We start from the raw sequence: 13,863 nt of genomic DNA on the forward strand, positions 1-13,863 counted from the left end.
GTCAAAACCAAATGCCGCCTATTTGACGCTTGCATTCTGACAGTGCTGCTTTACGGTAGCGAATCATGGCACCTTACGAAGGCTCAGAGCAACCGTATACTGAGCTTCGAAAACAGATGTTTGCGACGAATACTGGGTGTGCGATGGTATGACTTTAGGAGCAACGAGGAGATAAGAGAACGCACAAAGCAGCCTTTCATCACGACCTGGCTCGGCCACGTGCTGCGGATGCCAGAAGAGAACTTTAACCTGGCTTGCCTGTTCTTCAAGCTGACCGGATTCCGGCGACCTGGAAGGCCGCTAAATACAATCTACAGAGTGTATACGGCGGAGCTACGGGATGCTGGTTTGACCTGGAACGAAGCAAGAAGACTGGCGAGCGACAGGGATTCTTGGAGGCGCAGCGTGGTGTCCATATGCTCCAGCTAAGGGGCGGATATGGCCAAAGAAAAGAAGAAATCATTATTATAAAACAATTTTAAAATAGCTATAAATAGCACAATCGCGTTTTTAAAATCGTCCCTATTGTAAATAACTGATAGTTCGTATTTATGTTTAATTTATCCAAAAAGTCATGTAATTCCAGGATCATTTTAAAATCATTCTCAGGAAAATTAGTCCTTTATTCAAATAAAAAAAAGATCGTTTTTAATCAATCTTGTTAAATCTCAGTTAAGGGGGGACATGCTCAGCGTAGGTCAAAATGGAGCTTTTGTTCTATTTTCAAAGCATGATCCTTTTAAAATTCGGTTAGGTACATGTTTAAACACGCGCGTTAACTTAATTTTATTCCCTACTTCAATTATAGTTTGTCAAATTATGGCTACGGCCGTATGTTGTAGCTTAACTACTGGGGAATGCCAAAAGAAATGGCGTATTTCAAAAAAACACTACCTTATTCATAGTACAATAATTATTATAAATCAATCATTATTCGTAGGATGTTTATCACACTTAAATGGTCAAAGACATTGCTTATAATAAGTATCTTCAGAATTATCTTAAAATGTGTGAATCTTGCCCATTTTTTGAAAAATATAATACCTAATTCTTGTCAAATTTGGGATCACAGAGATTATCAATATAATTTTTTATCCTAAATATTTCACTATAATAATGTCAATATAAATTATACTGATGGTTTTATAAATGAGTTTAAAAATTAATAAACGTAAAAAATCTTAACACCACTGCACATTTATGTACTGAAATATAACTATATTCTAAAACATTAGAGCGAGAGGTTTAAAAGAATACTATTTTATGTAATAAAAACACTTTATGCAGTCATTAAATGTTTAAAATAAATATAACGGATAATAAGGCTTCACAATTATATAAATAGATTATCTAGAACGTTTAAGGTATGTCCAGAATCATGCTTTGAAAATAGAAAAAAGCTCAATTTCGACCCACGCTGAGCACGTCCGCCATTAAGTACTACATTTTTCCGCGTATACTGTTTTTATGTCGAATTTTGTGAACGCTAAAAGAGTTCGTGCTGCGTCCCAAATGTCCACAAATTTTTGTGTGTTGCCTACGTTGTACCTTGTTTATGCGTTTCACGATTTGGCTTGAGCTGTTATTACACAATGTATATTATTATCGATATTAGGGCACTGACCAAGAGCGCCCGTTGTTGATGACTGTTCAGTGGGTTAATGCTTTAGGTACAAATTTACATGGATTAAATTGCGATAAACGAGTGACGACTTATGAATAGCAATGATGCACGTTGAGTGATGTTTAGGAAAATGGAAAGAGTGCAGCACCCATGCATGGTGTTAGACATAATAATAAAACCTAATAATATTAATTTATTATAAACTTTGATGATTTAAGTGGGTACAATAGCGCTTTCGAATATAGTTACAATGCTTTATTTGTCAATTTAGAAGGTCACACATAAAAAAGGCATGTTTAAATAATTTCAAGTTTATTATTAAAATAATTACAAATGTAAACACAAAAATATCACTAGATTTCTTGAAGTTCAAAAATAAAATCAAAATTTAATTAGGTATACAAAAACATCAGTAAATAGATTTACTGAAATCTAATGCCATAGTTAAATGTCGCCAGAGCAAAAATTGATTTCAAGAAAGATCCAAAGACAATTGGATCTTTTATACAAAAATGTTTTATATCGGACTCAAGACCAACTAATACTGGACGCTTTCTGCAAAATAAAAAAAAATATGTTTTGCATTACGGCATTATTGTAGAAATGAATTGACGTGAAAGGATTAATTTTATGGGCTGTATCTTTTTCGCACATATATAATAATATATCTACACAGTTTTTCATAGCACTTAGTGACACATTTGGTTTAAATGATTAAAATGTACGTAAAACGGGAACAATCTGAATTCGTTGCAGCAATGGTGTGATGTGCCAATATTGCAACCAAACAGTCCGGGTACCAATATTTCTAGTAAGCAAAAGAATGCTGACGATGCCACTTTTGAGTTTTAATGAGTCATTTTGTGTATTATCATTCTACTAGATCAGGGATGGCGAACATTTTTACATACGCGTGCCAAAGTTTCCCAAATATTATTTTTCGACTGTCTGAAACGTGCCGAGCAGTTTTTCATAGTTTGAAAGTTGGAAAATTACAATTAAATTCTTGAGATTCTATCTTTCGCCGTGTTTCTAGCCTTTTTATATCTTTCATTCTTTGAATAATTTTTTCCACGTTCAAAGAGATCGTGTAAGCATTTAAGCATGCTTCCTTCATATTATATTCTTCCATTTTTAGCGATAATCTTTGAGTCAAAATAGCAATCAGCTGTTTGTATTTGAACGAATGTCGATAAATTTCATCAGGTTTGTTGAGTGAATATTTTCATTTTTAATTGCCTAATTGGTCTCAAGCATTGCACATCGATCAAAATCAGAAATTCACGAGACGGCTTCTTCCTCCGCCTGATGAGGTCAGTGCGATAATATTATGTGTGACGCCTAAGGACCAACCTATAAAATTATATATTTACATTAATTTTACAAACGTAATGCTTATTCTTGAAATTTGTAGTATTTGCATGATATTTTTTATACAATGCGATCTGTCATTTACGCATTTCGTTGTTTCCGTTTGCACATCGATAGGTACTTATTATTCGTAAATATAATATTAAAAATGGAAGAAATACGCATGGCTATGTCGTCATTATTTTTAAATTTATTTGTAAAACTCTTTTGTATTTTTTTAATAGGTCATTTTTTTCTCTTCAAAATAAAACATTGACGTGCCATGCAAAATCATGTCGCGTGCCACTGGTGGCGAGTGTGCCATAGGTTCGCCATCCCTGTACTAGATGTTATACAAGAGTAATTACACTGGTCGCATTTAAATGGCTTTTCACCAGATGAGTCATTTTGTGCGTTTTTATCGTACAAGATTTAATACAGGAATAATCACATAGATCACATTTATATTGCTTTACACCAGAATAAGTCATTTTGTGTATTTTCATATCACTAGATGATTTAGATGACTAATTGCACTGGTCACATTACAATGGTTTTTCACCAGAATGTCTCATTTTATGTATTTTCAACTTAGTACATGATTTACAAGAAAATTTACATTGATCACATTTAAATGGCTTTTCAGCAGAGTGAGTCATTTTATGAGTTTTCATATTACCAGATCTTATACATGAGTAATTACATTGGTTACATTTAAATGGCTTTTCACCAGAATGAGTCATTTTGTGTATTTTTATATTATATAATGTTGTACTTGAAAAACCACATTGATCACATTTAAATGGCTTTTCACCTGAATGAGATAATTTGTGTGATTTCATCGCACCGAATTGAATACAAGAGTAATCACACTGGTCACATTTAAACGGCTTTTCACCAGAATGGGTCATTTTGTGCGTTTTCATCGTGCTGGATTTAATACAGGAGTAATCACATTGATCACATTTATATTGCTTTTCACCAGAATGAGTCATTTTGTGTAATTTCAACGAATGATTTGATTGAAAGGAGTAATTGCACTGTTCACATTTAAATGGCTTTTGACCAGAATCATTCTTCATGTTTAGATTTTTGAAATCAGAACGAATGCTTTTGAAGTTTTTTGTTTTATCCGCGATTATTTTTTTATGACACGCTTTGTGAAGTTTCAACAGAGATAACGATGCAAAAAAATCTAAACAAAAACTGCACGCAAAATTTTTTTTGTTAAACTTTTTTTTTTCTAACTTTATTACGGCTACTAATAATTTTGGATCTGTGACGTAAGATTGTGTTTGCTTACGTTTAGCAGTGTGACTGACTATATTAGTATTGGTTTCATATAGCCTCAATTCTTTTTTATTGTCTTGATAGTCAATCTGTATTTCATCGTATGGCTCCTGTACTTCTGAGACCCTCTCCGGCAATCCAAGACTTTTGGAATATGTCATGGCAGTGGTTGCAGGAATCAACTGAAAGGATGTGGTGTATATTGCATTAACAAGAATACAAACAGGTATCCGAAATAATAATATTAAAAAACTTAAACACCTTAAATAAATGTAATAATCATGACATGTAGGGAGTTATAGAAAGAAATGGTGTGTTGGTAAGTGTGTTTATTTAGAATAAATACGCATGGATTCTGGATATATAATTTCAGACGAATACTTATGTTCCCTATACGACATATTATCTGCTTCGTATTTCTAAGTTATACGTAAGACGTAAAGATATCACTTATACGGAATCTAGCTACATGTATTTACTTGACTTGTAGCAGATGTAGCAGCAGACTAGCATTTCTTCCTGAGTGCAAGTCGTACTAACTATATTGTAGGTCCATTTACCTGGATCGCCCAATTTTAAAACTCAAATTTTTTAGGGTGCGTTTGTTTGTGCATCGTTAGTGCACGTTTGTGCACGATTTCTTTTCGTTTGTGCACCGATAATAACAAAAAAAAACCAATTTCAAATTCTGTGTTCCAGCTAAACGTTGGGTCACCCAATGTTGAAATTTAAAGTTTTTTGAGTGCGTTCGTTTGTGCACGCACATTAAGGGGTTATTCGAATTTCAATTTGGGTGACCCAGCTAAATGCTGGATACTTGTGTCACTAAAGTTGGGTTTTTTCTTAAATTTAAATTGTGAACACTTGTGCGTTGGTAGTAAATTTAAGAAAAAAATAAAGTTCAGTGACACAAGTATCCAGCATTTAGCTAACGATACACAAACAAACGCACCCAAAAAAAGTTGTAGTTTTAACATTGGGTGATCCAGCTAAATGGATTTCTATATTGTTTAGAATTTAAAGAATATTGTGTAATTAATTGCTTTAATGGTAGACATTATAAATAAGTGCAACCGGATTGAGGATTCTAATGTTTGCTTCGGGATTAGAATACGATTTAATATTGAAAGTCTTGTGGGAATAACAATGAGTTATATAGGTATATAGCTTTAAAATATATATGTTAAATATGTATATATTAGGTCGTCCAACGATTGTCTGTTCTTCTAGCAATGTGTCCAGCCCATCTCCATTTGAGGCTCTTATTGAATTCTATCACATCACAAATGCTTGTCTGCTTCCTTCCACTCATTTTTCTTTTTGTCCTTTCGCGTTATGCCCAGGATGCACCTCTTTATACCGCGTTGTGCTACTCTAAGTTTTTGGATCTCTCTTTTAAAAGGTCCATGTTTCATACGCATATGTGATTACGGGAAGCACACATTTGTTGAACACTTTGCGCTTTAGGCACAGTGGAAGGTCACTTTTGAAGACATTATTCAGGCGGCAAAAGCACTTCAGCCTAGCTTTACTCTACGAACAAATTAATCAAATATACATCTATTTATAGACATTCGTCCCAGATAAATGTAGTTTTTTATCTGTTCGAGCTGTGCCATTGATGAGGATCTCTTTTTGGCCCGCAAAGCATCATGTGCAAGCCTTTATTTCGCCTGCAGCCACCGCATGAAGACACATACGTTAAGTGAAAGTGGGTACTGAATGTTGCATGGAAAGGGTATCAACTGAGCGGTGGGTACTTCCAGTGTACATGGGATTCAGAATGGCCAGAACCATGGCGGTTAAAAAACATAGCAAACAAAATATTTACGTACTGAGACATTCAGTGGTGGCCAAGCTGTTCGTTTTGTTTTTATTAATAAAACATCGGCTCTCTTTTATCCACAGTGTAGAATCAAGACAGTAAAGTTGATAAATCAATGCGATATACAACGGGTGGACTTGAGCAGTTTATCTACTATTTAAACTCAGTGACGTCCCGTGGGGTAGGCAGATTGAGCGTTACTTGGGGGCGGCAGTTACTCGAAGGGCGTCAAATCGAGGAGTAGCATTTGGTATATATAGAAATAGCTACCTAAACTTAGTAATAAAGAAAATATCTTTCCATGAAAACAATCAGTTTTCGGTAAGCATTGTGCCATCGCATTCAACTGTTGCAAGTTTTCAATGGGAGGGAACGAGATAGATGCTGAAGCGGGGGGGGGGACCGGCACGCCAGCTTATAGAAGACAGACTCTTCTAGTCTGTGTATCGAAGCGTCGCTCCATGATTGTATCGTTTATCGATTTAATAATGCTTAAACCTTAAAGCTTTGCGGTCGCAGGCTAAAAATATTATTACAAAAATGTTGCCACATTTGAGGTAAAATTTAATTTTAGTGGTACTATTTCACATTACATATTTCTTATCAATTTGCAGTCTTGAAAAGATAATAAAAATACTGTATAAAACATAGGTCGGCATTTCGGCGCTGCCTAGGGGTGGCATTTTGTCTAGGGACGTCACTGCTTAAACTGAGGCACATCATGATCCTATTAGGACCAGACATGGTCGAAAAAAAGAAATTAGAATTCTAAGATTTTGTCGTCACTGGCAGTACTGATTATTCATGTACCTATTCGAGTGTTGTCAGTTCATTCCATCTCTCTCTTACAGTTTTTACGCAATCACTATTTCTGTCAATATTTAAAATAAAAGTACCTACCAGATTCACTCGCTCCGAATACGAACAACCCTGTTGCTGATCATCATAATTTAATGGGGATTTTACGTCTTTAACAGGCTCAGTCTTAATGTCAATTAGCTGAGTATCTCTTTTCAATGTTATTGATGTTGGTTCTGAAACAATATTCTGAAAAACAAAATATTTTGTTATAAAATCAAGAATATTTTTAAGATCGACAAACCACACACTTGAGGGATTTCAGCTCTTATACTCTGTAATGAGGACATTGTGTCTGTCGATATTTAATTAGAATGAGTATTTTTAAATATAATGACAACAAGCATATTGCAAACAATAGGTACAAATCTACGACAATACTTGAATTGTCAACGTCAATTATTCATAACTAGTATAAATTAGTTTGAAATAAAACAAAATAATGTGATTAATATAATAGGAGGAAACTTCGACTTTGACAATTCAATTGCTATTAAACGTGGTGGCCAAACCGTGGCGCATTGGATGATTAGAAGTGGCGCATTGCATCTTTGCGCTACTAATTCTTTTGAAGTTGACGCCATGAATGAAACCATCTTCAAGATATTATTAAAATCAAGATATTGCAACGGTCATTTGAAAGTTGTTTTCATGATTTTGCTAAAGAAGAAAACTGCATGCTCGCATTTATAAACTGATTTTCACTTAGTGAATAAAATTTAATGCAGATGCCTAGTAACATACAGATAAAACTGATTGATTTAAAAACAAATTCATTATTGAAAATTAAATTTGATGAGCTGTTTCCAAATCAAAGTGCTTCTGACATAATGAATTTCTGGCGTTCATTACCCTCTGAACATTTTTCAGAGCTAAGAAATTTTCTAAAAAGTTATAGAATATGTCACTTTGGATCGAAATACAAATGTGAACAAGCATTTTTATCCATGAAATTGATTAAAAGCAAAACAAGGTCACGAAACACCGATTCAAATTTGAAGAATTCTGTGCTGCTCTCAGTAACAAATTTCACATCAAACATTGAAAGACTAGCGAAATCCAAACGCTCAAAAGCTCTGAGTGCTCCATCCCGCTCAGAGCTCTTTCTCTCTCTCATCACATCCAACAACTGTGGTCCAAAGTTATTTCACCAAACGATCACCCTCGTCCAAGAGATCATTTCTGACTCTTGTAGAGTGGTGCTCCAATAAACGTGTGTTTTCTGAAATGGCATAAATAAATTGATTTAATTGCGTGATTGAGTTATTCCTTTTCCTCTCCTAAGCAAAGCAGATCCTACCCCTATCGCTATTTTCCAACCCCAACGGTGAACGTAAGAAGGTAGAAAAGGTGCTTGAGTTGAATGGCGCACTTGAACTCGTCTGTGAGAAGTCTAGAATCTACTCAATGTTAATTCAAGAAGAAATGATCGGACGATTTATTTCGTCGTTTGTATTATTAGTGTTTGTGACAACGGACCCTCAATAAAGAAATGAATCCAGTTTCAAAATCGCCGCCAATAATAAAGCTTTTATTATCATTTGCTGCACTGCCGAGAACAGGAATGTATTTGTTTTAGTTTCGTTTATCGGAGTCCCATGTGAGTAAATGCCCTGTTTGTGGGCAAGTTATACCTTTTTAAGCGCGTTTGGAAAATCTAGATCAGAGTGTATTTTTGGCGTGTGACACAATATAATTTACTTTTTCACACAGAAATAAACGCATTCGATTAGATTCGAACCACCGATTGTTCGGTTATAAGCCGAACGCACTACCATTACCCCACGGTATGATACTACTATCGTGACGATTATACAGTATAATATTATAGTTTAAAATAAATTGTTCTGTTGCCTAGGCAGCGAATTTATTATTGTCGGCCATCTGCAATTTCTTTCGTAAACAAACTATTTAACGTCATAGTGGCAGTTGTTACTTAAAAAAAACAACGATACATAATTATATAATTAAGCAATATAAGTTTAAGTGTATCTAAATAAAACAACGGCGTTCCAATAAGCGGTCCTTTTTCTTGAGTGTGTAATTTAACAACATAATTAAGAGCTAGTCGAAGAATCTAGGTTATCACAAGTTTTGTTTTTGTTTTGTTACACCAAAGAAGTATAACTCTAACGCGCGTACATAGGTAAACACACCGATTTGTAAGAAAACTCATAGTTAAAAGTACAGTACAGAGACAGAGTTAGCAGCAAAATTAACTGGGTTTATTAACTGGGAACTGTGTTGCATTTGCACGGGGTTTTTATTACACAAAATACATACACTTTTAATTAGGCCTGACGACACAGGTCTTAAAACAAACAATACTACGACGTACAACAATCCCGTTATGAAAAACTAACCTCAAAACTGTATCCGGCCTCGTCGGTGTCTTCTTGCTTTATGTAGGTAAGCAGCTGGCTTTTTGGATCATGATTCTCAGGAACCTCAAACCATTGCTTCCCTTCTGCAACAGGTTCGGAGTTTTCTTGTTCGCGCTTAATATCCATTTTATGCGTACAAATATTGGTCATCGAGTTCGTGGCACACAAAACGTAACAGTCGCGACGTGCGTTGACATTTAGCCATAGACAAAAATAGTGTTGCCACTTTTGAATATTATAAAAATAATACAAAACTAAACTTCCTTAGGTACATCTCTACATGCACCATCCCGTTATAATCTTCTTGGTCCACTAATGTGCAAACCAAAGCATTTTGTAGTGATGCGATTCGATCATCTCAAGTTGTACCCACGCTAAATTTGATCATTGACACAGGCTCGGTGTCAGTGAAATTCATACGGATTTGGACATTTTACACGAGTTTTTTGCTCGTTGATTGATTTATGTACCTACCTACCTACCTAGTGAATTAATACTTATTCATCTGTTCACCTAGTGAGCAGCTGAACGCAATCATATTATCCAATAGTTGACGTTTGATCATTCTGATTAACAATAAATTAAGTAGGTACCTACCAACCTAAATATGACTAAAGTTATTCACAACATAGTAAACCAAGTCCATTCTGGTTATTTTTGAGTAAGCTAGGTTCAAATAAGTAATAAAGTGTTTGAGTAAGTGCTTATTTCTAATTGTAAGGGAAGGGTATGATTGAAATTATTCTAGTGATATTTTGAATACATTTAACACATTGTCTGCTGACTAGATAATTAATTTTTAATAATCACATTTAAATTGCATGCTAAATTCACCGGTTTGATTAGGTTGGGTTGGGTTAGGTTAGGTGGAAATAATTGAATTCGCTGATTAGCATTTTTCGGTCGTAAGAGGTGTTTAAATAAAGCATGGCATCGAAATTGTTCGAATTCACCGTTATGTTTATGTAATAAACAAAAAACTTACATTTTCAACACGTCCTATAATTTTTGCCATATTATAACACTATCATTTCTTCGACCGCACAGGTAGGTACTATAATTCGATGACAAAAAGATAGCAGCTGGCTTCCAAAATGGCGACTGACAGCTAAAGACGGCGGAGGACCAGTCACAACCACCAAAAAGTATCTTGAAAGATAATGAAAGGAGTTTTACCTACCATTAAAACTCTTATTATTCTTGTTGACTCTGAAGTCCCTTGAGATGTTGATCGTATTTTTGCCTTGTGTTCTTCTGCGCTGGCCCCTTTTTACCCCCTTTTCTTCTCGATTATTTACCTCTCTGGTTGTTCATCTTGTTTTTTACCGGCTGGCAGGACTGACGCTTGTATAGCGGCGTGCTTTGTCTTTGGTATTCAATTTGATATGTCTCAAGGAAACCAGGTAGGTGTTCTCTGGACTTCAGAGTCAACAAGAATAATAAGAGTTTTAATGGTAGGTAAAACTCCTTTCATTATTCGCTATTGACTCTGAAGTCCCTTGAGATATCTGTTTGTTATCACCTGGTAAAGCAAGATAGATCCTGCAAGATAAGGTGGATGAACCTAACATGAGAATTAGGTATAACATCTCCTTGCTTTTAGGCTCAGTGTACCGGGCTGAATAGAGAGGTCAACATATTTTGTTCCCCCGCTGTAGAAGTCTGTGTGTCTATCGGTCTCTGGTAAAATGTCTTAAAAGTAGCTTCTTGGCGCCAATTACCTCTCTGCAGGATGTCATCTATGGGGTAGTTCTCTAACCAATTTAGAGAGGCGACTGCTGATCGAGTACTGCCTGGTGATTCCTGTACCCCTGCATCAGCGAGTACTGACTTCACCCAATTTCCAATGACTGCTCGAGTCGCAGGTGTTGGGGGGCCTCTTGACGAGATAAATAATGCCGGAATATTACCACCCTCTTCTCTTCTCTCATTGGAAACGCAGATAAGTTTTCGTAGCCAAAAAATTGGATCGATGTTTTGGCAACTGGAAGCGCTTAATTTCCATCCAGATTGGCGGTGCCTTGATGTGTCCGTCTTGGAACCAAACACTGGCCATAGAATTATATGGTCGCCATTATCGACTAGGCCATTATCCGCTATACTGAGTAGGGTAAGGTCATGAACCCGTCGTCCCGATGCGAGTAATAATAGTATAGCTGTTCTGCGTGAAACCTCATATAGGTTGTATACTAGTGGTGTTGTTTTCTTGAGGTAGTCCACGATTATTCTAGGATCCCAAATCGGTGGTTTTGTAGGTCTAGTCTTGCGGGTGGATATGGCTTTTAACATATGACGCACTACTATGTTACTGCTGATGTCTTTACTGATCATAGGTTTGCAAAAGGTAGCTATGGCTGACTTATGTACAAGAATAGTGTTATATGAAAGACCTTCCTTATTGTATAAGTGACCCAGGTATCTAGCCACTTCAATCGGCTCGGGGGTATTATAGCTTATCGTGTTGGCCATGCACCATGTCTTCCATTTGTCCCATGCCGGTCTATAAGTCTTCAAAGTGGATGGTCGCCAGCCAGAAGTGAGAAGTGATCTGTCCTCTACCGACCAGCTAGAAACTAACTCTGCCCACCCAAAATTATCCATAACTGGAGTGATAGGTCCCGGACTTGTGGAGGTGGATGGTTTGTCACCGTATCCACTAGAAATGACTCCAAGTGCGGGATCGGGTAGGGGGGTTCCAGTGATCTCTGCTGTAGGTCTGCGCTCCAAAAACACTTCTTCCACCATGGGGCCACTAGTAAATATTTTCCCCTTGCCATGTTCAGGTGTGCCAATACTTGTGGAATTAGATTCGGTGGCGGGAATATCCAGGCTAGTTTGAAGTCCCACTGTCGACTGAAGGCATCGTGGAACAGTGCAAGAGCATCGTTCGGATTTCGTGAGACATAGGTTGCGACAACATGGGCTGTGTTGGATGCGAACAGGTCTACGTCTGGGAGTCCCCATCTTTGAAATAGGGGAGCTGTAGCCGCCATAACTAGGTGCCATTCTGGGATAATTTTGCTGCGTGAGAGATGGTCTGCCACGCAGTTGTATTTTCCTGGAAGGTATTGTGCAGTCAATGATATACTGGCCTGGTTGGCGATTTCCAGGATCTGTCGGCAAAGACTTAGTAGGCTTGCGGACTTTGTGCCCCCTTCGTTGTTGATGTAGGCCACCACTGTTTTGTTGTCGGTTTGTAGGAGTAAATTTGATCCCCTGAGCGTTTGTTCCCGGAGTTGTATGGCTGAAAGAACCGCAAACAGCTCTTTTCGGCTGGAGTGCCACGTGGATTGGCGTTTTGTCCATGTACCTGATAGGTGGTACTCGTCTAACTGCGCTCCCCAGCCTGAATCGGCTGCGTCTGTGGTGAGGAAGTGATTGTAGGCTGCCCTGTGAATCTTTCCTGAGGAGCCCACCGCTCGAATCCACCACATGATGTCCTCTCGAGCTTGTGGAGGAATCGATGTTGATTTGTGAGGGTGGCTCCTCGATAATTGAGCGCTCGTACATTGTAGACGTCGGCAATGCAACCTCCCCTGTGGAGTGACGAAGGTTGCAAAGTTGAGTCGCCCGAGGAGGCGTTGGGCCTGCCTGAGCGACCAACTGCCTTTTTGGATCTGCAATTGCAGGTGGTGACGAAGTGATGTGCACTTCTCTGTTGATAGATATTTCCGATTGTTGTGAGTATCCCACGTGATACCCAAGAACTCCCGCTGTTGGCTTGGAATCAGACAAGATTTTTTCTTGTTGATTATCCAGCCTAGAGCTTGCATGAAATCTATCATATAAGTCAGTTGCGACAGGAGAATCTCTCTGGACTGATTTGCTATCAGAAAGTCGTCTAAGTAAGTGACGATTCTCATACCCTTTCCCCGGAGGTGTTCGGCCACAGTCCGAATGGAAGGCACGTGAATTGAAGGAGTTCTCCTTGGTAAACTAGCCGAAGAAATCGGCGATGTTGTATAGCTATAGGTACATGTAGGTACGCTTGGCTTAGGTCTATTTTTACTAACCAGTCTTCCCTTTGCAGGAATGTTGGGACCTTGAAGTGGTGGAACAGTTTGAACGGCCTTGGTTGTAGGAAACCGTTTAGGCGTTTTAGGTTGAAGACGGGTCGTTGACTGCCGTCTTGCTTCCTTACTAGGAACAGGGTTGAGAGGAAGCTTGGAGATGGTTCTGCCAATTCCAATACTCCCGATTCCTTCAGTTCCGCGATTTGTGAAGTGATCTCCGGCGATTGTCGCGTTTGGAAATCCTTCTGGAATTGCACGGAAGGCATTATTAGAGGGGGTTTCTTTATAAACGGAATACGGGTTCCCGTTATTATTTTTAATAATGGTGGTGGTGCACCCTTGGCCTGCCAGATTTCCTGGAAATGCTGGAGGCGTCCCCCTTTGAACGTGGTGAGGGAGACCCGGTCACCTGCGTCTTGGGTAAGTGCCCCTTGCACCACCTCGGTTATCTCTGGGAAAACCTCGGTTGGATGGGCGTGGGCCTCTCGGCAGGCCACCCCTAACCTGGTCTGGTATCCT

At 37.8% G+C, this 13,863-nt stretch overlaps 3 protein-coding genes across 3 annotated transcripts in view; all 3 read right to left on the reverse strand.

Annotated features, from left to right (window-relative positions):
• LOC147077112 (uncharacterized) overlaps window positions 1-13,863 on the reverse strand; it is a 167,106-nt gene that overhangs the window by 57,070 nt on the left and 96,173 nt on the right. The window lies entirely within an intron of this gene.
• Window positions 2,130-9,484, reverse strand: LOC147077115 (uncharacterized). The gene is made up of 4 exons (XM_085941434.1): window positions 9,311-9,484; window positions 6,990-7,136; window positions 4,278-4,446; window positions 2,130-2,977 (listed from the first exon to the last, which is right to left on the reverse strand). Exons 1-4 carry the CDS (start codon window positions 9,479-9,481, stop codon window positions 2,898-2,900), a joined length of 567 nt encoding a protein of 188 aa, XP_085797560.1. The 5' UTR covers window positions 9,482-9,484; the 3' UTR covers window positions 2,130-2,897.
• LOC147077116 (uncharacterized) lies at window positions 11,905-13,610 on the reverse strand. The gene is made up of 2 exons (XM_085940996.1): window positions 13,345-13,610; window positions 11,905-13,051 (listed from the first exon to the last, which is right to left on the reverse strand). Exons 1-2 carry the CDS (start codon window positions 13,608-13,610, stop codon window positions 11,905-11,907), a joined length of 1,413 nt encoding a protein of 470 aa, XP_085797122.1.

The sequence above is a fragment of the Rhyacophila brunnea genome, unplaced genomic scaffold, assembly GCF_057557595.1.
Source record: "Rhyacophila brunnea isolate RB1 unplaced genomic scaffold, BYU_Rbru_1.0 scaffold_13, whole genome shotgun sequence".
In the NCBI taxonomy this organism is placed as follows: domain Eukaryota; kingdom Metazoa; phylum Arthropoda; class Insecta; order Trichoptera; family Rhyacophilidae; genus Rhyacophila; species Rhyacophila brunnea.